This window comes from Hyperoodon ampullatus (assembly GCF_949752795.1).
Source record: "Hyperoodon ampullatus genome assembly, chromosome: 1".
Lineage (NCBI taxonomy): Eukaryota > Metazoa > Chordata > Mammalia > Artiodactyla > Ziphiidae > Hyperoodon > Hyperoodon ampullatus.
The window spans coordinates 170,217,987-170,244,100 of record NC_136914.1 but is presented as its reverse complement, the minus strand read 5'-3'; the positions used below and the strand labels follow the sequence as shown (position 1 = coordinate 170,244,100).

Below are 26,114 nucleotides of genomic sequence, written 5' to 3'. Positions count from 1 at the left end.
ATTTTAGAGATGAATATCTGAATCATTGTCAAATTTTGTTTGAGAGATAAAATGAATGTGTTTTGTTGTAGTGCTTATTTAATTTTTTTGACCTGAAAGGACAACCTGGACAGAGGGAGAAGTCTGGCCTCCAGGTGATTTTTCAAAATCGCTTTTCCTATATATAAAAAAATGTATACCATCATCATTTATTTGGACTGAAAATTAAAAGTTGCTATATAAAGAATAATTACTAAATATTTTTAAGTAAATTCATAGATTTCTGAACCCAGTAACATTTAATGGCATTTATGTAATCATTGATTATTCACTGCCATTTGTTTAACTATGTAGGCATTTATTTTAATTGAATTTCCTTGAAGAACTTCACCTAAAATAACTAAAATAAATGAGGATAATCTCAGCATGCCCAATTTTATTTTACAACTGGTAATTGTCTTAATTAACCCAAAGTTGTTGTCCCTTGAGTCAATATATTTATCACTGAAACTTAATGAAACCTTTCAATGATTTGTCAGAAATACCTTTTCCAGACCTACCAGCTATTTTTCAAAAATCCCAATGCTGGATTCCTTTCATAGTCCCTATTCATGAGGCGATAATTTTTAAAAGCAGTAAGATTTCCTTGATCTATCAAAATTATGTTATGCTTGGCATATGAGTCAAGTTTTTGCTACAGTAATGCTACATAACAAACAGTTCCAAAATCTGTTGCATGTTTATGGGTGACCTTATTCACTAGAATCTAGGCTGTGGATGAGGATAACATCTCCTCATGACTCCATGTTCCAGACTGAAGGATTAATGGCTTTACGGGCCAAGTTCTTCTGATGTTGGATGGTGGAAATTCAAGAGAACTGGGGAAATTTGCCATGCCTTTAAAAGCCTCTGCTTAGAATGGTATACTGTCACTTCTTCTATATTAATTTCATTGGTCAGAAAGCTGTGCCTCGCTCTCTGTAAGAGACACTGCACAGTCCTGTATTCAAGAGTGTGAATCTATGCTTCTGTTGTACTGACTGGGTGAAAGGTTGGAGAAAATTATGAACCTGCATAACTACAATTCTGGGTTTTTAACTGTATAGGTTATGTAAACCTTTTCATTTGTCAGGTTGTTTACAAAAAGTGATCAGTTTTCTTAAGCAGATATTCAATTAAAATTTGTCTTCTGCAAGCTAACCTTATTAAATATATGTGTGATAGTACAGGATTTAAAAAATAATGACTAGCGACTCTACCTCGTTAATAATTCACCTCTGCATGATGTTTTGTAGTTTATAAAGTATTTTCATATTTTTAAAATTTGATCACGAATAAGTTAGGTGATGGGATCCTTATTTTACAGATGTGGAAATTAAAACAAAACCTTTGTGGTTTGGCAAGGCTACAAATAATAAGTTCCATTCCAGATTTTTGGAGACTTCAAATCCAATCATCTTTCCATTACTCCATACTGGATCTTATATTCCCATTCCCTCCTCTTTCCAAGCTTAAATAAATAAAAGGAATATTTCTGGAGCACTGCCAAAATCAAAGGAAGCTATCACTATACTCTTTATATTCCAGCAAATTATATTATCTTCTATTCTGACCTATATATCTGGATTAATGCAAGAGTATCCCAGGGACTAAACCTAAGTAGTATTTATTCATTATCATTCCAGAAGGATGAGTTTATTTCCTGTGTAGTTTAGCAGAAAACATGTATTCAATTTCATTATGTATTTCAAAAGTATAAGAGAAATTACTGTGGTATACCAGTGCTTTTCAAATTAGTTCCAATGTAGCTGCCTCAGATGATAATGGTTTATGTATTTGAGGTTCTGTGTATGAATTTATTTGGGGAAAGAAATTGGAGGGAATTTCTGTTGCAAGGAGTAAGTTTGAAAAATCACTGTCTATACCAAGTACAGTTAGGATGGCAATATTATTATATCTTCATAAAATTCCTTCATTAGAAAATGTTTTCCACGAACTTGCTAATATATTACAACAGTTGAATTATAAGGAACATTCTTGTGAAAAAAATCCATGTTTGGTATTGAATAATATAACTTGTTTACTTGCTTTTTGCTCTAACTGTTGCAACAAAGCCTTTAGCATGTAATGAAAATCTGATCTGACTTCTTAGCAGTGGATTTCTACTTTTTTCTTGGATAGCATTCCATATTCTCAAATCTGTAGGCTTTTCTGGTGCTTTGTTCCATTTCTCTGTTTTATGTTGTCTTTCATGATGTGCAAAATTTATTCCTTTATCCCCGTATCTCCCTGTTTTTTCTGACTTCTTTCATAGTGAAAATAAAAATTAATAGACAGTGATAAATTGAATCTTTCAGAAGGCTAGATGATACTTAAAATTCTACTGTTGGAAAATTAATTTATAACCAGCTCATTGTTCTTGCTACTTTGTCCGATAATAGTGCAAAATTACTCTCCGTATTTCTTTCTAGATGTCACCAGTTTAATTTTGGGGGGGCCTTTTCCCCTTACATTGGTAGCTAGCTTTTTTATATGAGCCATTGCTATGGCAAGTGGTAATTTTATTTGTTTTAATAAAGTTAGTGTATTTAATCAATATTTTTCCCTCTTTTGAAGACTGTGAACCAGAAGAGCTGACTGACTGGTCTATGGATGAAAAATGTTCATTTTGTAACCTACAGAGAGAAGCAGTCAGTGTAAGTTTTAGTGCTGTGAAATTATTTCTAAACTAATTGCACAATTGTAACACAGTTTTTTAAACTTAATTTGTTCTGAAAATTTGTGACTTACAGTGAAATTTAAATACTTGATTTTGGTAATGAGAAGAATAATTTAAAGTCTTATGTTAGAAGTCTAACATTTAGCTTAACTTGCAGGTAAAAATCCCAACATTCTCATCTTTTTTGCTTATTTCACATTTCTTTCTTAAAGCTCTTTGACTCATAAAGTTCAGTTCAGATCTGTTTTGTATTTAGGTAGACACGGGTGAGCCTAGTTTGGTCTGAGACCACCCTGTAGTCTGATTTCTTAGGAATCAGTGGTTGGAGGATAATGTAGTACTACGTTTTAGCCTTTTACTTTCTCATGAAGTCTTTTGGATATCATAATTATCTCCTGTGAAATGATTAATTATTAGTTTCTACTGTCAACAGGGCATAAACTAGACAAGCAGCATCTTCTTGCATGGTGGGAAGTCCTAATTCTTTATGTACTGTTGTGGGAAGGGCTGAGAAGAAATGGGAATTTGAGAACTTGCACCCATTTTGGTCAGATTAGTGGATAAACATATTTGCTTTGTTCTTAAAACTCTCATTACTGGCATGCTATATAGTGAATTTATTTAACAATATATTTTACCTGCCCCCCACCCCCTTTTTGACAATAGTTTTGCTAAGGAATAAGGCTAGTTTGTCCCTCTGTCAAAGATAAATTTCTTTTTTCCTGACTCCTTTCTCAAATTTTATGTTCTGTATATAATTTGATATATTTAAAAGATAAAAAAATAAACATTTAGAGAATTTTTTTGCCATTTTAAATGGAGTCCCATGTTTAAATAAAAAGTGATTTTTTTTATGTTGTTTTCTTCTAATTTTAGGATTGTATACCATCTCTTGATTCTTCACAGTCGACACCAACAGAGGAACTATCATCTCAGGGCCAGTCCAACACTGAAAAGATTGAATGCCAAGCAGAAAATTACCTAAATGCACTCTTTCGAAAGAAAGGTAATATTGATACACTTTGTCATTTAAAATTTGCAATAGACATCTAAAATGTTTGAATTTTTCTCTCACACAAGTTTTTAATATGTCAGTCTCTACTCCATTCTTGATTATTTCCTTCTTTGTCCTTAGTTCTTCTTCATATTCTTAGGGACATTAGGATCTGCAATCACTGTAGAGCTAGTCTTCTATTAGGCTTTCCTTTTCACCATTCTATTCTCAAATCTCTCCCTGACTTATTTTCTTAATCTACAATAGGCAGAAGAAAATTTTATATACTTCTGGTCTTCCTTATTTTGTTTCTGACTTCAAAAGTTCTTTTGTATTCAATAAGTGATAGATATAATATATTGCAAAGCTGTTTTTAGAAATGTAACAGTTAAATCATTTATCAGCCAGGTTGGTAGTATATTTGCTGGCTTGAGATTTCAGTGTTTCTTTGATAGCTTGAATGTGCTTACTTGACATTACAATGTCAGTGTTGTTCTTTGCTTCCTGTCTATCTAAACATTTAATCCAAATGAGGGCTGTTTTCACTTGTTTTCTTGCTTGATACACATGTATCAGGCAGAAGTTATTTTTATATCTTAAGTTACTTGAGAAAAATACAGAAATATAGACCCTTCCATTTTTTGTTCTTGGCCATTTGTGCAATAGTAGAGTGTCTTAATTTTTATCACATAGACCTTTGGAATAAGTCATGGTGCGGGGGAATGAAGGGTGGTGGTGGGAGGATCATTGTACCTCCCAGCTTCCTGAGATTGAGGAAAACATTATTGTATTTTCATCTAAGTATTGATAGTGCTTTTACTCCTCTTTTGAATTAGGTAACATCAGATATTTTCTGTTAAATAGATAACTTACAGGTTTTAATCTATAATGTTGAATATAGTCCTCACCTTTGAGAAAGGAAGCTTTTGTTTAGTCTTACTGTTACGAGTTCTTTTATTTGTTGAAATATGAAAATCCTCTGATGAGAAGAACCATTAGTATATTAAAAGGCCTAAAGTTAAGAACTATATATTTTTTTAAGTGCAGGGGACTGAAAATCTTTTCCTGTGTGTTACCAAAGTACTTAGAATTGAGAAATTTTGCAGTATCTTTAAAAAACAAATTGTTTTCTTAAAATTTTCTTTATGAACCAATATAAAAATTATTTACATGATTTCCTTAAGAATTTTATATTAACTTAGAAAATTTTATTCTGCCTGTACATTTACATTTATAAGAATTATGTTATCAGACTTACATCACGAAGAGAGCTGGAGAAAATGTATGCATTTACACCCATGCATGCAGTAAGTTTCACTCACCTTAGAACTTACTCAGTCGCCTCCTCCTTTGAATAATTTGTAATGGTAGTAGGTAGAAATTAATCAATAATAATGACTTTTAGTATTTGATAGTATGGAGTTAGCCTGTGCTCCATTGCCCTGTTAAGAGTAATCAGTAAAAACTTGGTACTATTTCAGCTGATTCAAGCATCTGGGTCTCCAAGAGGTCTCCTACCAATGGTTGGGTGAGTGTTCATGGATATTTAGTGACCTCTCCATTTGAGGATTTTTTTGGTTTTCTTCAAGATCTTTGAAGGATCACAGAGTTTTTAAATGAAAGGTTCTTATTAGTAGTATTTTTGCTTTACTTCAGGTCTTCAGTATTTTTGTCTTTGTTAATTTCTTTATTTGTAGTCCATCATCACTTTCCAGATTTAATTAAACATAAGGACTTTTCTACTTGTTTACTTGGGTTTGTTTCTGTTGTTTGTTTTTAATTTCTTTGAATGAAATCATTTTCGAGATTTCCAATATGGTCTGACCAGGATGAGACTAGAAGATAATAACAGTATCTTTTAAATGGTCTTAACTCCTTTGTTTGTATATTTGTTTATTTATTTAGTAAGTTCTTTTAACTTTACTTTGAAATAAAAGGCAAAAAATGTGTTTTTAAAGATAGGAAATACTTCTGAGTCTTCGGAAGCAAATAAAATGCTAATAAAGCATCTTGTTAGTGAAGTTTTTATTTGATTCCTGAAAATTTCTCAAACTCGGTCATTTTTAGGAATGCTGCATATTAATAACATTAGTATTACTGATACTTTAAATCTGCTTAGCTTGAGGAGCATAAGCATGTGATCATCTTGCCAAAACATAGAGAAATCTTTTAATATCCCTATTGTAGCTTGTTTATTATCTTTCTTAACTATAGTTTTATGGAAGTTGATGATGTAAGCTGCTATTATTGAGAACTCACACTTAGGATAATTAAGATGGTTGATGTCATCAATTATGATTGAACACTAAGCCCGTTTTGTGACTTACCTCATTTAATCCCAAAACACTGTTAAGAGATAGGTACTCTTGTTATCATTTTAACAGACAGAGATAATGAAGCTCAGAGAAGTTTTGTGTTGTGAACGTTTGAATCCTTGGAAGAAATTTTAAAAGGTCAAAGATGTTCTATGTGAGGAACACTTAGATTCTAAGTATTAAGTAGAAAATCGTTCCTGTTCTCTACTACTTAGCAGCCTAGAATTAGGATTATTTTAATTGAATTAGGCAGGCTAGAGAGGACCTATGAGACATACAGAGCATTCCATCTTTGCTTTATATGAACATGAACAGCTTTAGTGATTAGTTCCCTTATAGTATTTAATAATTGGAGAAAACTTATTACTTAATCTAAATATAGTTTGGACTATCCCTTATAATTAGAAGCCAGTCAAAAATACTCTTGTAGGGTTGAGTAAGTACAGTCAGGGGAGTGGATATTTTAGTGCAGAGGTGAACTTTTAACTAATTTTGTATATTCTTTACTTTAGAAATGTTTCAAAATTGAGTTCCTTCTAGAGGTTAACCTAGACAATTGTCTAGAGTGCTAGAGTAGAATGAAACCTCCATGATAGTAGGGGCTTCTGTTTTGTTAATTGCAGAATCTTCAGTATCTGGAGTAGTCCTTGTCACATCTTAGATCTTCAATAAATATTTTTGAATGAATGAATGAATGAGTACTAAGATAAACTGTCCATATCTCTTCCAGTTTCTCTACATATTCAGTGGTATTAGTACTTATTTGTTTTATTTGAAGAAGAAAATTATTTAGTGTGTATATATTGTTTATCTTTTCCTACTTTGTACTTAAGTTTATTACTGTGTATAGCCTGAATATCAGTCAGTTTGTTTGTTTTGAAATGTGGGTAAACATAGGCATATAGATATAAAATGCCTTTTCTGAAGATGTCCCCATAGGATATGAACTAAACTATTTTGACTTTGGCTTCACATCCTCTGATCGCCTGAAGCAGTTTAAATCACTGGCTTACGATTCAGGAAGATATCTCATCTTTTATTTTTCAGTTAAAGAAGGCTATTTGACTAAATTGGACAGATAGTATGCACATTGTAGCTGAATGAATCATACTGCTAAGTGTATATAACAAAATAAAGCCTTCCTTCATCAAAATATAATGTTTTTCCTACTTTATCTTTTACCCCCCACACACATTGAGCATTCATGTAACTACTATTCTGGCCTTTTCTTTTCGAAGACCTTCTTGCTACATAGTTGAAAGCTGCTATTAACCAACCTTTCCCCCTTAAATTAATTGTTAGCTAGGTTTTATATAAAGTTTTTCATGCCTTTTTTGAACACAGATCCTTTTCCTTTTAAACTTTTAATTTTTAAGCTCTATAATATTGCATGAAATAAATACTAATACTGCTTATTAATTAATTGGATTATGACTGATACTAAAACATTTGACTTCTTAGAAACAGGAGTGTTAATCTTTTAGATTGCTTTTCTCTAAATGCAGGTATCCTTGAGTGACTATGTAAATTTGACCTGATTCATTCAGGCCCTAAGCGTTTCTTATACAAATGTGCCTTTGTGGTAACACGTGGTCATACATTGACTTTCTCTTTATATGTGGGCTGCCTTTTTAGAACTCTCAGGGAACTGTATGTTAGTGTCATAAAATAATCCACATACCATTATGAGCCACAATCCAGAGGTGTTCTTGAAAAGATTTTTCTTATTTTGCCATGTAGAGGATATGAATAAAATTCTAAGAACACACTTAAAATTATAACTGTATTTAAGATTTTAAGCATTTCTGTTAAAATCACCTTTCTGCCTGCAACACCATCCATAGCAGGAATTAAAGGCCGACTATCAGGTCATTCATTCATTGTCACATGGATTCTTATCTCCTTTTGTCTTTTTTAATCTCTAATTTGACCCAGTCATTTACACCTTTACAAGCACCCCAATTTTTTCCACTGTGTCTTCTGGAACTTGTGGTCTTTCATCAGCAATCCCCTATATCCTCAGTCTTTTCTCTTAATGTTCCCTTTACTTTATTGCTTTAAGTGAAACCTATATATTCATAAAAGATGCTTTTGTAGACCTTTCCCTTGCTGGATGTTTTTAATTCCTTGCTTTATGTAATATGGGGGTGATAAAATTAACAAGCAACTTCTGAGATCTTTATAGCTGCTTTCCAATCATTTATTTGCCATCCTCACTCCAAACCCTGAGCTTGTTTGGAATATCTAAATATTCCATCCATATTATCATGTTGCACACCTCTACCAGCCTTTTCACTTTCTTCCTCCCATCTTAGTTCTTGGTGACTTCAAGTTCTATGTAGCTGTTACGTTCTACATTCTGGCCTCTCAGTTACTTGACCTCTTCATTTCCAATGATCTTTTCCTCCATCCCACTCCAACCACCTTTCCCATGATCATCCCTAGACCTTTGCCACCTCACAAATATAATTTCAACCATCTCTATTTCTACTATCATTTTATTTCAGTAGTCATCCCAGTATTTTTTTTAACCTCCTTGCAACCCCCAATCTATTGACCATACCACTTCTCACTGTTATTGTCTTACGACTTCACGTCTCTCCTTACTCAGCTCAGATACTGTGCTCAATCGCTGTAATCATCTTTCTGTAAAAATTTAATTCCCTTGCTTCTCTTTTCCTTTGTCATATTTGCTTGTCAGAGCCTTATCTGTGTTTTAACCCTATTCTCAATATCTTACACACTTACCCTGGAACAGCTGAACTTGACTAGAATAAAACACCATATTATGCTGACTTTCTAAGTCTCACCTAGTCCCTTTCCTCTGTTACAGGTGGTTATTTTATATCCTTCTCAAAAGTTCACAACAAAAAATTATGCTTCCTTTTTGTAGCACAATCACCTTCTAACATATTATATAATTTACTTATTTCTTTTTTATTGTTCATTGTCTTATTCCTTTTGCTAGAATATAAGCACTATGAAGAATTAGATTTTTGTATTTTTGCTTGCTGAGATATCTCAAGCATCTGACACGTAGTAGATATTTATTTTCTGTACTTTTACCACCTTCACTTCTCAACTCCCCTTTTCTTTTCAACCCATCCCAATTAGACTTTCTTTTCTACTACTCCACTGAAATTGTTTTATCAGTTTCATTGGTAATTCCATCTTGTACTATTCAGAGGAAAGTTATCAGTTCTCCTTATTCAGCTTTTCAACATCATTTGATAGGGATGATCACTTCCTTAATCCTGGTTTCTAGGAAATCATATTGTTTTAATTTTCCCCCATCTTGCAGATTACTTCTTTCACATGCTCCTTGCTGCTTTTTGTCTTTTTTTTACCTTTAAATATTGAAGAGCCTAGGAGTTAGTCCTCAGTTGTCTTTTCTTCTCAATATGCCTTCTCTTACTTGATGGCATCATTTCATCCAGTGGGTTTAATTACAATGTATGTGTTGATGACACCTGAATATTATAGGATTATATCTAATCCTAATCTTTTCTCTAGTTTTATTCTCTTATATCTGTCCACTTGGTATTCTTCAGTAGAATATTCAATAGGCATCTCAGAATGACCTATCTAAAACAGAACACATGATTTTACTCTCCCCGAACCTTCCCCTGCCTCAGCCTTTCCTATCTTAGTAAAAAGTATCACCCTTGACCCCAGTTGGTCAGCCCCCAAGCTAGGAGCTTTTCTTGATTCCTCAGTATCCTCTATACCCACATTCAACCTATCATCAACTCCCATTGGTTCTACCTTCAAACCATTTCCATAGCTGCCATCCTAATCCAAGGCACTTCATCTCTGGCATATACTACTTAAAGAGCCTCCTAACTGGTGTCTCTTCTACTTTTCTCTTCTCTACCAATTCATTTTTTCTACACAGAAGGCAAAATGATATTTCTGAAGCCTAAACCAGGACATTATTCCTCTGCCCAAAAGCTTCCAATGGCTTTGCATGTCACTGAGAGTAAAATCTATTAAAAATTCAATCTACATGTCCTACTTCTGCCTCCTCTTTAGCCACATCTCTTATTGTTTATTCTTTTGCAGACTCTGGCTTTTTGCTTTCCCTCAGATGTGCTAACCTTATTCCCATCTCAGGGTCTTCCTACTTGCTGTTGCTGTTACCTCTGTCTGGAATCCTTGTTTTGCACCTGAGCATTGCACTCCTTCATATTACCAAACATTACCCTGGCCTGACCACTCATTGCCCCAACCACCCCATTTATGATAATTCTTTCAGTCAGTCTCTTTCCCATCATTCTCCTTTTCATTTGTGTGTTTGTTTGTTTTCCTGACTCCTCTTTTAATATCTGTTTGTTATCTGCCACTTCTAGAATATAAGAACAATAAGACAGGGATTTTGTCTATTTTGCTATATCTCCTCAGCACCTAGAATTATACCCGGTACAGTTAAAACTCAATAACTTAATTGAGTGCATGTAGAAGAGGAATATTTTAAAGATCAACAGTAATGCTTTAAAATCATGATTGTCGGGCTTCCCTGGTGGCGCAGTGGTTGAGAGTCCACCTGCCGATGCGGGGGGCGCTGGTTCGTGCCCCGGTCTGGGAGGATCCCGCGTGCCGCGGAGCGGCTGGGCCCGTGGGCCGTGGCCATTGAGCCTGTGCGTCCGGAGCCTGTGCGCCACAGCGGGAGAGGCCACAGAAGTGAGAGGCCCACATACCGCAAAAAAAAAAAAAAAAAATCATGATTGTCTATCCAGTTTTTTAAAAATGTTACTTACAGCTGGAGTATGCTAGATCTTTTAGCAAAGTTTTTAATGAGTCCTTGCATGTGATAAGAAAGTTCCAATATTCTAAGATGTTCTAGGAATCAGCCCAAATAATGAAAATATAAGTGATTCTAAATTCCTTTCAGAAATGTTTAGTCATTGAATTATTCTTTCAATGGTTTTACACAACTCTGATAACATTTTGAGGACATACTTTAAATTTTGGAGAAGCAGTGGTTCTTTCATTTATCTTTATATAATTCTTTAGAAGTTTGTCTAAATTATTTCTTTGCATATTCTAATTCAGTTGAGAAAGTGTAGTCTGTTAGGTGAGAGGGAAGACCTAATTCTCAGAAGAGATATAATTCTATTTGGGGCCCTATTTTTTGAATTACCATCTGTCCCTGGGTAGTATTTCTTCCCTGTGTTCTGTCTCTAATACAGCAGGTAGTGAAATTAGCCTGTATGTGAATGAATGTAGTAATCTATATATGCTGTTCAAAATAATGAGTACTGAATTGGAAAAAGCACTTTTTTGTGTGGAAGTAATAGACAGTTACTACGTGCTATTTAACTGTTTCATATTAATTTATCATTTAAAAATCTTTTTAGAATATTTTTCTGATTTTCTTGAGTAACTCATGAATTCACCAGCTGTGTCATCACCTATGTGTTCTTTCATAAAATCCTGCTAATTTACTTCTTTCTTTCCCTGAGTATGACTTTCCCCAGAGCAAGACTAGCATGTTGGCCTTTATAAAACATATTTCTCATCCATGGTTAGAGAAGTTAATTCATTCAACAAAGTTCCACTAAGTTTCCTTCTATATGCCAGGTACCATACTAGTGGAAAAAAGGCAGAAAACATCCCTGTCTTCTGTGTGCTAGTGAGGGGAAGCAGACAGTAAGCAAGTAAATTCTGTTTGTGGTTGAATGTGAATGTGTGCACGCGCACACACAGACACACACACCTTACACATATGCTGGATATAAATATATATGTAGGTGCTGTGGAGGCAAAGCAGGGAAAGGAGCTTAGGGAATGCCAGGGTAGAGGTGGGAATTGCAGTCTTATAAAGGGTAGTCAAATAACATTTGAGCAAATGCTAAAAAGAAAAAAATAGGGTATCAAACTCAAACTACAGATAACCTGGGGGAAATACATTTCAGGAGTTAAAGCTAATATCAGTTTTGAAAAATTATACATCAGGCATGTAGGAGGTGATCGCCACTCCCATTCCTCAGTTTTACAGATTATTTTCCTTTTTTTTTTTTTTTTTTTTGCGATACGCGGGCCTCTCACTGTTGTGGCCTCCCCCGTTGCAGAGCACAGGCTCCGGACGCGCAGGCCCAGCGGCCACGGCTCACGGGCCCAGCCACTCCGCGGCATGTGGGATCCTCCCGGACCGGGGCACAAACCCGCGTCCCCTGCATCGGCAGGCGGACTCTCAACCACTGCGCCACCAGGGAAGCCCCAGATTATTTTCCTTTTAAGACCAAGCTAAAATTATAGCATTTAAAAGCAGATAGGGGATTTGGAGATTATTTAACTCTGTTCCTTTACTTACATACAAAGAAGTAACAGTTAAATAACTTGACCAAGCAACATGTACTATAATGTAAACAACTGATTAAATAATGTAAGATAGTTAATGATTATTAATAGTACTTAGTAAAATAATCAAAAAAGCATTTTTTTTTTTTTTTTTTGCGGTATGCGGGCCTCTCACTGCTGTGGCCTCTCCTGCTGCGGAGCACAGGCTCCAGACACGCAGGCCCAGCGGCCATGGCCCACAGGCCCAGCCGCTCCGCGGCACGTGGGATCCTCCGGACCAGGGCACGATCCGGCGTCCCCTGCATCGGCAGGCGGACTCTCAACCACTGCGCCACCGGGGAAGCCCAGAAAAGCGTTTTTAAAATGTTTAATGGATTAAAGAGTTGCCTGCATGAAGTTTGATGGTAATAAAAGAAATGGAGGCTTAGTTCCTGTTGCTGTTTGGTGATGAGTAGTATTAAGTCAGAGTGAGCTGGTGAAGTATTGAACAGGTGAATTAAATGCCTAAGGTTCATCCGTGTCTGAATCCATGGAACTAGCTTATCTGAACCATCAGCTGAAGCTACAGAACAGGCACTGGGATTTTTTTAAAAACTTCTTTTAAAAATGGATGAACTATTTAAGTTCCCGTCACTTGTGGTTTTTCAGCTCCTGGTTACCCTTTAATGTGTGGAGTCTTCTCATATCATGATCAGACTGACTTGTGTGAACAAACATTTTATCTGCATGATCTAAAATTTTTTTTAAAGATTTGGTGTCAAGTATTTGCGACTCCTTTATCTTTGCCTGACAAATGATGAGCATCAAGTTGAAGGATTTTCTAATAAACTCTTCACTGTGTGATGTTAACAGTTTACATTTCCATGGTCCACTTCATTAAACCCAGCCTCCTTAGCAAGATGTAAGACTTTTTGCTTTACAGTCAACATTTCTTTTAACTCCTTGAAGTTAACAGAAGAATATGCTAGGTTTGTTCATACTCCATTCATTGTTTATTGTGATACTTTTTCCCAAGCCTGATTGACTGAGAGTATCTTTTTATCAAAACACTTTCATAAGTCCTACTTCTAGAAGTGTCAAATGCATCAGCATCCCACAGCAGATATTTCATGCCAAGTGTGAAAAATAAAAATCTGTGTCATGTGGATATCTGTCCACTGTTCTACTTTGTCAGAATACCTGTGGCGTCCCTTGGTTCCCCCATAGGGGCCATGAGATGGGAGATAAGCAAATATTCTGTTTTTTTAATAGCTTTCAGTTTCTACACACCTTTAAAGCACCTCTGCAAATAGAGCATGATTCTCATGTTAAAAAATGTGTGTTTCATAATACATATGTTGTATGAGGCTGCAGACCATAAGTATACACTGTACTGGTGGGCTATTTAAGAGATTTTTAAGGATAATTTTGATTCTGTGAAATGATTTCTACCTTCTTTGTCAATTTTAAGTATTATTCCATCATATCCCTCTAAGAGTATTGATTTTAGTAGATTTTGAACTCCTTGGAGGCAAAGACTATCTTAATAATTTTTATCTTTCCAATTCCTTATAAACATTTCTTTGTTTTTTGAATAGAGTTTTGGTCAAAGATGTAAATCAAAATCATAGAAGATACTCTTCAACATGTAATATATATGTAATATGTATTTGCTGCTCAATTTATATATAATTATGCATTTTAGGGTTAAAGTGAGAACACTGCCTACATGTGTGTGTGGTGGAATAACATGGCTCAGCTGCTGAACAAATTTTAGGGTACCATACAGCAGTGTGGTTCAGGGGTGTTGGCAAGGGGCCAAGCAAACACAGGAGAAGCCTGCTCAAAAGACAAGGCAAAAACAGGTTCCTGCTTTCAGTTGCCATATATTCAGGTGTCTTAAAATTTTGCTCTATGAAATACTATGTTTCTAAGATGAGGGGTATTTTTGTTTGTTTTTTTTATGAGAATTGATGGTTTATATGTTTCATTCAGTCCTCCTGCCGCAAGTTGTGTGTGTTTGTTCGATGCTGTGAAAATAAGGGTTTGTGTTTTTTAAAAACGTCTTGGAAAGCCTACATTTCTTAGAGGTCTGCTTTTCTCTGATTTTTTCTTTTTAAATTTTGTCACTAAGTTTCAATTTCTTCATGTTATTTTAAATTTTTTAAATTAAACCACAATATTTGTTAGTTTGTATGCTTTTTTTTTTTTTTTTTTTGCGGTACGCGGGCCTCTCACTGTTGTGGCCTCTCCCGTTGCGGAGCACAGGCTCCGGACGTGCAGCCTCAGCGGCCATGGCTCACGGGCCCAGCCGCTCCACAGCATGTGGGATCCTCCCGGACCGGGGCACGAACCCGTGTCCCCTGCATCGGCAGGCGGACTCTCAACCACTGCACCACCAGGGAAGCCCTAGTCTGTATGCTTTTAAAACAGTGGTTATGTCTTATTATATACCTAAAAACAGCAGGTTGTTAGATGACTTTAGAGTAAAAACTACTCTGACTATTCTTTTGCTTAGTTTCTTTTTAAGATGTACTTTTAAAGCATGCATATAGAAAGTTTTCATTGTCATTGTAAATAATACTTCTAAAAACTCTAACCCAGAATTCTTGAAAGTATGTTTCCTCTTGGTATTTTAGCTGTAAAACTTTAAACCTGATTGTAGTCTGCCTGCAAATTTAAGACAGCCCAATATACTGAATTGGGTGGTATTAGAATCTCAAGATCAGGACCTTTTGAGGAAAGAAAGAAAACTTAATGGCCAAGAACATTAGCTAAAGACTGAAATAGTTCATGTGTCCTAAACTGAAATAATAAGGGAGAGGGAGAAGTATGTTACTAGTCAGCTGTTTTGTTTTGTTTTTTCCAGACAATTTTCTTCATATACTGTGGTTTTGTGGATGATAAACTATAGTGTAAAAAACACCTGAGTTATAAGCCAGCCACTGAATCAATCTACCACCTCAACTTTTTAATAAAAGGTTCAAGTTCTGTCTTGCCATAATTTTGAGTCTGTATTTTCAGTTTCTTAATCTCACATAAAGATCTTTTTTTAGTGCAATTTTTGTAGAAATAGCACTTTGTTAAATATGCTCTAACACATGAACTCTCCTCTCTATCTCATTTAATATGATATAGTTATAATTCTCTTTTGAATAATTACTTATTCTTTCTGGCACTTTGGAACCTCAGTGGCTGATTAATTCTTTCTGAATTTCTCTTATAAAGATATAAGGAGTCTAGGATTCTAGCAGAGGGTTTGATCAAATACTGTACTTGTGAAATGTGATAAATTAGTTTTATAAATTACCATCTCACCATTTTAAATTTACATGTAATTATGAACTGTCAGTTACAGTTTACTATTTGCTGTTGGCTAGTTGTCCATTATATTCACAGCCTGCTCAGACTGTTTTATGTGTTTTTCCCCTTAAAGTGTTTTTTTTGTTTGTTTTTTTTTGTTTTTTTTTTTGCGGTATGCGGGCCTCTCACTGTTGTGGCCTCTCCCGTTGCGGAGCACAGGCTCCGGATGCGCAGGCTCAGCGGCCATGGCTCACGGGCCCAGCCGCTCCGCGGCATATGGGATCCTCCCGGACCGGGGCACGAACCCGTATCCCCTGCATCGGCAGGCGGACTCTCAACCACTGCGCCACCAGGGAGGCCCCCCTTAAAGTGTTTTGAATGAAGTCTTCTAAAATGTTTCTATCTTCAGTAGAAAAGGCAAAGCATAAGTTTTACCATGAAACATATATGGATTCAAATCTTGCCCATACATTAGTTATATAGTTCTGATAAACTACTTACCCTTTTATGTGACTTAGTTTTCTCATATGTGCAAGAGGCATAATAATTGTGGGTGCTTATACTCTGTTGTCTACCCTCACCCACCAAAAAATAGTTTTATTAAAACAAAAGGTACTAGTTTAGATTTTAGTTTGATAGGTATGCTGTGTGTTCAGTAGTAGCTTCTGGTGGAAAAAAGAATATGGGCTATGGAGTCAAACCTAGATGGGTTGCTTGCTGTTTTGTTTGTTTGTTTTTTAATTAAAAAGCTGTGATATTGGGCAAGATACTTAACTTGGTGATATTATTTTGAAGATCAATATAATATAAATGAAACATGCAGCTTAGTGCCATATGTATACTAGGCATCCAGTGAAGAGTAGCCCTATGGTGGATTACACTATTTTTTTTTTGCTTTTGAGTGTACGAGAAATCTAGGTACCAGCATATAAATGACTTGCTCTACTCATAGTATGTCATAGTAGTTAAGAGGTCAGATTTTGGATTAGACCTGGGTTCTAGTCCTGGTTCTACTACTTACTCAGCCTTGCATGACCTTAGGCAAACTTTTTAACCTCCTTAAGACTAGTTTCCATTTCTATATAATGGGAATAATTGTGGCATTTTTAAGAGGATTATTGTGATGATTAGAAGAGATAATGCATCCAAACTGACCAAATTGTATACATTATTTATGTGCAGTTTTTCTTGTGTACCAATTATACCTCAATAAAGTTGGGTAGGGGTCGGAAGAAGAGATAATGTAAGTACTCAGTAATCTAAAACTGCTGCTACTGTTATTATCATTATCATCAGTTACTTGGAATCACACTAAATCAAAAAAGGAAGATCACATAGGGTTTAGTTCTCAAGTTAAGTCTTGTAATCATTAAGAAGATTGTCCTTAGGAGCCCATGAATTAATAACTAACATCAGAGTGTAAGGCATCATACAGTCTCAAAAGTGAGTAGTAATACTTCAGAACTGTCAGCAGTAAATATATCAATAGTACTCTTCGGGTACTTTGGGGGAGTAGAATTGTCAGGTAAACAGAATACAGATTATAACGTTCTTTGTGTTTATTTTATACAAATAAAAAGTCACTTTTTTGCTTTGGTTTCTTAGTTGATGAAATGGGAAAATTTTTGCTAAAGTGTGTTGATATATTGTTAGTCGATGTAGCATTAAGGAAGTGAAACAAAAGTAAAGGAATATTTGAAAAAAATTATTATACAGGCATATACACCAGTCACCCTTCAATAATCATGTGAGACACTTTGAAGTAAAATTTCAGCATGGATAGTTTGAAAAGTTAGCTAATCCTGCTAGCCATTTTTCGTATTCCCTTCATGTTCTGATTAATCAGAGAACCAAAGCTAATTTTAAAATATTAACTAATAACAGAGTGAAAATCTTGTATGAATATATTTGTGTAATGAAAGGTCACATTTTCTAAAGCAAAATATAGATTATTTGGGAACTATTTATTATTTTAGATTACTTTTTGCTTCTTTAGATATGGGTAATGAAGAGTATACATTATAGTAACTAGAAATGTTTAAATACTTTTATATGTATTTAAGAAAATTTATTTTTTATTTAAGCCAGCAACATGTTAAAATGACCTGCCTTAGGGTTGCTTCTGTCTTAAATACACTAAGTTAGGCTACCAGTGTTTCTAATGAGCAACTGGAACCATGATACTAGCCAAATATTCTAGTGAGTCTGATCATATGCTCTAATATTCTGGTATTAGTTGAACTCCAAAGCCTTTTGGGTATGTTATGGCCTAGTGGCTCCTGATTTACTTTGCACATACTTCAGTTTTCAACTTAAAATACTCTAGAGTTCTAAAAAACCATCTGTGAGCTCATGTTACATGATGGCAATTTTTTTCATGGGAGTTTTTATCCATTTTTGTTTTTCTAAAAAGCACACTCATTGTTCTGGCAGTACTGGTTGATGTTGTTGAGGTTTGTTTGTAAAAGAAGCACTCACTCTTTGGTGGAGTAATGGTCACTGCCTACCTAGATTAGGGTATGTTTATGTACCTTGGGCATTGTCGTTTGTTGGAGTTACTGGAGTTCCAGAGTTGCAGGCCTTACATGTGTCTAGAAGGTTATAGAGATAAAACTATGGATAATATTGACAAGTCTGTGATTCTTCCTGTTACATGCATTTCTTTAACTTAATCCTTGTTAACCCTGAAAATGTTTTAGACTATTAATAAAGAACATTCCTTCATTGTTGTTGAATATTTTGTTGGACCAAAAAAAAAAGAAAAACAAAATTACCATCATGGAGCCAGTGCTGTAAAATGGTGCTGTCCAAAATCACGTGTGCATGTAGTCAGGGATTAAGTAAGGTGATCCACTGGAGTGCAGGAATTCTATTTACATTGATGTACATCCTTGATAAAATAAGACTTCTCCAATAAAGGGAACCAAGGCTCCTTGGAGAAGTGGTTGCTTCCGTGGCTGGGGCTGGGAAAGTATAAAATGAATTTGGAGCACTTTGTGGTTCCAGAAAGTAAGGAAGTCTCAAAAAAAAGGTAGATTGGTAGGACGCAGGTGCCAACCTGAAAGAACTGCTGATGGCCAAAGCTGGAACAATATGAGCAAAAAAATAAATAAGATAACCCATAGAATAAAATCAATATCCATTTTTTCATATTGATGTAAATAAATAAATAAGGAAGAAGGGACAGCTCTATCTTACAGAAGAATTCCAATTTTAAAATGTAGAAGGAATGCAAGAAATGAAAATCACCTTTAGAACACCACAGTCACAATTATTACGTCCAGCAATGAGTGCTTAAATCAGTGGGCAAAAGTTTGATGAGAATCAGAGTATGTGCATATTCCAAAAGTATCTTCCCCAGTATATTAATTACAAAGGAGGAAGAGTAGCTCTGCAGTCGAGAAACTGAGCAGACACCAACTTAACCAAGTGATCCAGGGTAGCATCACCAGTAGTAACAAATATCCAGTCTTATTGGTACACTGATATGGTGCACTGAGAAATGCACATCACTTCTGTAGTATTCTCGCCCAAAATGCATAACTTTGAACTAATCATGAGAAAGCATCAGATATACTGAGGAACATTCTCCCAAATAACTGTTTGGTACTCATCCAAAATGTCTAATATCATCTAATATCATCTAATATCTAATGAAAGGAAAGACTGAGGAACTTTCATTGATTAGATGAGACTAAGGAGAAACATGACAATTAAATGCAATGTGAGATCCTGGATTGGATTTTAGAACAGAAAAATGACATTAGTGGGAAAACTGTTAAATTCCAAATAAAATCTACAGTTTAGTTAATAGTATTGTACTGATGTTAATTTCTGGGTTTTGATAATTGGTTATATAGGAAGTTAACATTAAGAAAAAACTGGGAAAAGAAAATACAGGAAATCTTTGTACTGCGTTTGAAACTTTTCTGTAATCTAAAATTACTTTAAAATTTAAAATATTTTTTAAAACATAATAAAAATAAATAAATTAACTGTTACTAATCTTTGACAGATGGACTAACAGTGGCACCCTTACTTGGGCTTTATATCTGAAGTCCCTTGTCATATAAAGGAGACCTAGTGTTTTGGGAGAAGAGTGAGAGTTCAGTCCCTCAGACAAAGAGGGATTGATAATGGAGCCCTTATTCTTTGGTTTTTGCATTCTGAGTGTTGTGATATATTATAGTTTATATGGCCAGTTAAATGGATATACATATTCTACTATGTAGTGTTATCTGAATTAAGTCTGAAAAATAGATAATACAAATGAAATAGATAATAAAAAATAGATACAATAGATAAAATAAAAATAGATAATAAAAATGAAAAATACACCTATTTTTAACGTGCAGCATTCTCAGTTTTGTTAGTTGATGAGTGAATATCCAACAGAATTTGAAGAACTCTGCTCTAAAGGCATACTTTAGAGACTGATTATTCCAAAGTCCAAAATTGATGAGCTGAACTTAGAAAGAGCATTTAATTGCTAAAAAGCCTAACAGGGAAAGTTGTAGTCACAGGGGAGTTGGACTTTGGCTTTAACAAGGCTAGGAGATTCACAAATACCATGGTCAGATCATGGCTTTAAAGAGGCAAAAAAACAGGAGAAGCAGGAAGGGTAAGGAGGGGCAAAAGGATTAAATAGCTGCATTAAGCTGTGGTAGACCGTGACTTTAGGTAAGGCCTCAGGTAGGCTTTAAGAAATGAAACTTGGAAGTATAACTGGGGTGCAGCTATCCCTTAGCTCCCCCCCCCCAAAAAAAACCCCTAAAATGTTATAAAAGGCAGAGATCCTATGGTTATGTGTTCTCCATGTTCCTCTCGTCTGGCAGATTCCTCATTTTACATGGGCAGTTGAGACAGTCAAATCTGTGGAATAAAAAGGAGCTTCAGGAAGTTCATGTCCACTCATTTGATCCTTGATTTTATATTTATCCTTTGCAGTGCGTGTTCAGTAGTGACATAGTAAACCAAAGTGAAAGCAACATAAGCAGTGTCTAAGTCTACATTCTTTTCTGCCTTTGAACCAACTAGCTCATAAGACTTGCAGGAAAAAAAAATCATTTTTCTCTAATAATTCCTTTCAGTGACTGTTCAGAAACCTTTTGTGTAAAGTATGAGAGAGTAAAGGGATGTCTTCTCATTCTTGTTTTTCTATGCCCTGTAAAAAAAAAAAAAAAAGAAAACCAAAACCAAAAAAGGTTAACTTATTGCTCAGCTGTTAATGCTGCCCTTTATTCCCTTTGAAGTGTGAAGCATCGTTTATGAAATTTATTGAGTTATCTTGTCGTGGTACCATTGTAGATCCCTGAGTAGGTAAATGAGTAAGATATAGTGCTTAGTCGCAAGGAGGACACTGGCATGTTAATAATAGGACACAGTAGAGATAGAATAGAGAGAGTAATTCATGTGCTCTTGATTCTCTTGTTGTCTTAAACCTCGTGTACCCTACTCAGGAATGTTGAAATTGAAGACCAAATGAGCCTCAAGATACTCCTCTAAGAAATATACAATCTTTACATTTTATCCTTCCATACTAGATTGCTAACTCAGAGAGCAGAAACTATGTATTTTCCCTTAGTGTCTCTTTTATTACCCTGAGCAAGTATCATAGTTATTTTAGAGTCTTGGTAAATGATTTTTAATAACTTTAGTTATAACAATGAAGGGAGATCTTTAGTTAAAAGATAGCTCTGTGCCTCTGTAGCTATCCTGTTATTTTCTAGATAAAAAAAATTTAATGCTTGTTATTAGTAATTTATTAGCATTTTGTTTAGACACTCATTCCATTTAAAATTAAAAGTAATAAAGTAAGAAAGCAACACTTGGGAGGAGCTTTTATGGCTCATATTCAGTAGGCAAGACAGAGCAACAGTATTAGCCTTGCGAGTTGAATATTAAGCCCTCATTCCTCAGTTTACCTTTCTGCCTGTTACTGTAGCAAGATGATATTCTCCATGATCTTGATCCTGCTGTAGTCCTTATCAAACTTAACTCATTTAGAATAGAATTTTTACAGCCTTATTTGGGCTTTGCTATATTGTTAAAGTATTAGATTTTCTTTGGTAGGGAGTCTGGTTTTTAACACCTTTATTTTGTTTTCTGTTTGTTCTCAGGAATGCCCCAGCTTTGGCAGACCTAAAATCTTCTCTGGAGATGTTTGTATCTCTCTGAGTGCCACATTGGTTATAGTGGGTAGTATATCTACAAGTGGGTATGTTCTACAAACACTGTGGCACGCTCAGCCATAATTCCCCTGTAATAATAGCCTCTGGACAGTAACTTCTAAGCTCTGTTGACGGTGACTTTGATAGGAATAAGGCATTGTCTAAACAACTACTTTGTTGGGTCAGAGATTGATAGTACTTAATAGCAAGTGCCATAGCTGCTGAGGAGGCAGAAAAAGAGATAGTTTGTCATGGGAGATGACTCAGCATTCCAAATAATTTCTAGTCAAATTTTCACTACAACACAGACTATTGTGTAGAGAGACATAAGCATTGAGATAATGTATCTAGCGTAACTTGCCTGACTGCGTCTCTCTAAGAGGAAAATGGTTTACCCCTCCTGTTCAGTATAATGAATTGTTTTGTATCTCTAGGGTAGCAGTTAGGCCAACTGAAGGACTTGTGCCCTTATTATTCATCTGTTCTGACCCTGGCTTGCATGGCAGAGTGTATCAGTAGATCATATAAGAAGTAGAGGCTGGATGAAGCAGGTTGGGAGTGGAATGTGTGAGACATAGAATGATCATAGTATTGGCAGTCTATGGTTATAGTGGTTATCAAGTGATTCCTAATGGGGATAAATTTTTAAAAATTAGTTTAAATACAGTTGTGATTTCTTTTCTTTCTCTGAAAATATTCAGAAACCTCTGAATCTTTTCCACCTTACTTTGCTTAACATGCTGTTCTCTGGCCTTTGTATCTTATTCTACTTGCCAATTTTAAGAAATGAAGCAGGGGATATAGTATTTTATCATTGCAGTTTAAAATTAACATATGCTGTTTTGCTGCTGTAATTTCCATGATATTGTTTTATCAAGTTTTTATGTCTCTTTAATTTTACTTTCTAGTTCAACTGTTCTTTTTTTTTATTTTATTTATTTATTTATTTTTTTGCTGTACGCGGGCCTCTCACTGTTGTGGCCTCTCCTGTTGCGGAGCACAGGCTCCGGATGCGCAGGTCCAGCGGCCATGGCTCACGGGCCCAGCCGCTCCGCGGCACATGGGATCTTCCCGGACCAGGGCACGAACCCATGTCCCCTGCATCGGCAGGCGGACTCTCAACCACTGCGCCACCAGGGAAGCCCAGTTCAACTGTTCTTAACCGGGGATATTCCCCAAAAAGTTCATGGACAGGATTTCATGGGTTCATGAACTTGAATGGGGGAAAAAAATGATGTCTTTATTTTCACTAACCCCTAGCTGAAGTTTAAGATTTCCTTCAAATATAAATGCTGATAACAAACAAAAGTAGTATTAATAATACCTGTTCTAGCAATAAAAATCATAAATATTTTCATATCACATAATTATTGTTTATATTCTCACTACTTTGAAATTATGGTAGATATTAGACTTACTACTAGATCTTATATTTTAATGCATTAAGAAAAAGCAATCTATTACTATATCTCAACTTAAAACTTTTTAAAATTGTATTTCAGTATAGTTGGTTTCTTTTGTAATCCTACAAATTTGTGCATTTAAAACATGATTCTGAGAAGGAGACCACCATAGTCTTCACCACACTGCCAAAGGAATTCTTGCACAAAAAGGGTTAAGAATCCTGTCTGCCTCCTTTACTATTTGATCTTCATGCTGTCCCCAGAATGTTATACCTTAAGGACTGTGTCCTTAGAGTTATATATACATTCATATGTATATTTATGTACATACATGTATTTCCTTGACTGTGGCCCCCCCAAAAAACCTCATCTACTCTCCTGGCTTCCACTCTTAACCTCTGTTTTGATGAGCCACAGTCTCCAAGTTCCATGCTGTTTTCTAGACATCTCCACATATATATTATGGAAGAATTTTAAGCTCAGTGAATCTAAACTTATTTCCCTTTTTAAGCCTGTTCATTTTCTTATGTTCCCCATTAATTAGTGCCATTGACACCTTCCCACTCACTCAGTATTAAAATACAAGAATCACTTTTGATTCTTTGTTCTTTCTTACAACCTCCTCTGAAAGCGATTATTAATAAGTCACTAGGGATTATTAATAAGGCTGCTATGAACATTCTTATGCCTTTTGGACATCTGTTTCATTTCTCTTGGGAAAATCCATAAGAGTAGAATTGCTGGGTCATAGCATCAATGTATATTTAAAATATATTAGAAACTGACAGATCATTCTCCCAAATTTATCATTTCACAGACTCATTAGAAATGCATGAGAGTTCTAGTTGCTCCAGATCCCTGTCAGTAACTACTGTTATCCATCTTTGTTACTAGCTATTCTGGTAGGTGTGAAATGGTATCTCATTTTGTTTTAAATTGTATTTTCCTCATAACTAATAATGTTGAGTGCTTTTTCAAGTTCTCATAGGCAGTTTGTAGATCTTCTTTTTTAGAGATCTGTTCAATTCGTTTGCCCATTTTTAGTAGGGTTGTTTACTGTCTACTGTTGATTTATGTATTCTTTATAAATTCTGGATACAAGTCTTTTATAAGATGATTAGTAATGTTTTGTGTTTGTTGAATAGGGATTTAACCTTGTTGAAGTGCCTTTATACCTCCTAATTTGTTCAGCCTTGTGAGGTAGAAGACATAGTTTTGATATCCTCCATGTGGTAGCTAAATTAACTAGACACATAAGATGAAACTAAGCCAGGATGAAGAAAACTACAAATATTAAAAGGGGATCTCTGAAAACTTGAAAGAGGCTTGGCAACTTTACCTTTTTGAAGTGGGCTTTACAAACTGTTGTATATTTTAAATTTTTTGTCTAACAGGTTAAGCTTTAAACACATTTAAAACATGAAATAAAATTGTATTTACAAGATCATTATTAGATCTACAAAAGGTATTAATTTGTAATATCCAGGAAGTCCAGTAGAGGGATGGAAATTTGAAGTTGTAGGCCTTTTTTTTTTTTTTTTAGTCATGCCACATGTAAGTATATAACCTCACTTGAAGATGATACTAAAATCTAAATATGTAGCAAATTTGAAAATGTGAGGCCCAGGTCAAATGACTCTCCTGGCTGCTTATATGCTAGGTAAAACTAGACAGAGCAGACTTTGTTCCACTTCTACACGGTTTAGTTCCTCTTTTTGAGAAAAATGTAACTAGTCTTATCAGTTGATAAATTGATAGTTAATATAATGACTTAGGAATTTTCTTTTTATATGGTTTAGCTGTACCTCTTAATTGTGGAGGCAGGAGAGTGTGCTGCCATTTGGCCTCTGGTGTGCTAAGTGTCATACTTGCTCATATCTTTCTCTAGAGAATGATGAGGAAAAGGAGAAGAATCCAAGTCTGTAAGGTTTTCCATTTATTGCCTCAATCACAAGAGATTTTCAGTAAAGTAAGGATGAAATTATTAATGAAAATCAGGTGTTTTAAATTTGAGAGATTCAGTTAGCCCATGTTCTTCTTACATTCTTTTCTTACAAATGCTTTAAAAAGTTAGATATATTAATACTACTCTTTATATTGAGGAATTTTCTTTTCCTGGTAATATAGTTCAGTGATTGCAGAAGATAACATTTACTTATTTATTTATTTATTTTAAAATATTTATTTATTTATTGGCTAGGTCTTAGTTGTGGCATGTGGGATCTTCGTTCCAACATGTGGACTTCTTAATTGTGGCATGCAAACTCTTAGTTGCAGCATGCAGGATCTAGTTCCCAGACCAGGGATCGAACCTGGGCCCCCTGCATTGAGAGCGTGGAGTCTTACCCACTGGACCACCAGGGAAGTCCCAACATTTCTTTATTAATAGACCCCTATTTAAAAATATTTTTTCCAATTGTTTGTACAGTATGGATGCTAGAGCTTGTTTTGTTGAAATATATCTAGCAGTGGCGATGTATTATAGCATGCTAGAAACAGTTGCAATAGAGTGTTGGCAAAATTTGTCTGAAAACTTTAAAATGATTAGAATATTATCCCAGAACAATGTTAGTTTGGCACTGAGGAATAGGTGCAGGGAATGGAGACCTAGTGTAAAAGGAGGATGAATACCCTAAATTGTTCAGGGGGATTAAAAGGGCATACAGTATGTGTCATTTTATATATTCTTAACCCTATATGTAAATTATGAGCTATTATAAAATTTATGTAATGAATTATGAAAGATTACAAAATAATGTAAAATTTTTGCTACCTTCTCTGTAAAATTATGAGGTTGGATTAGATTTTGTCTCACCTGGTAGATCCTGAAGTCCAGTAGTCCTCAAAGTTGGTAAAAAGTACAGAAGCTATTTTTGACATTTTAAAAAGCCAGAAAAAAGTCATATATTTACTTGCAATAAGACTGTAAACCAAACAAAAAAAATTTTCTTT

At 35.0% G+C, this 26,114-nt stretch overlaps 1 protein-coding gene across 4 annotated transcripts in view; it reads left to right on the top strand.

The window, feature by feature from the left end:
* LCORL (ligand dependent nuclear receptor corepressor like) overlaps positions 1-26,114 on the top strand; it is a gene marked incomplete at both ends in the record, with an annotated part of 176,002 nt that overhangs the window by 59,903 nt on the left and 89,985 nt on the right. For all 4 annotated transcript variants that reach the window (XM_079697764.1, XM_079697765.1, XM_079697763.1 and 1 more), the window contains 2 exons: positions 2,596-2,675; positions 3,575-3,704. In XM_079697764.1, the coding sequence (XP_079553890.1) occupies positions 2,596-2,675; positions 3,575-3,704 (210 nt within the window). The remainder of the gene's footprint in view (positions 1-2,595; positions 2,676-3,574; positions 3,705-26,114) is intronic.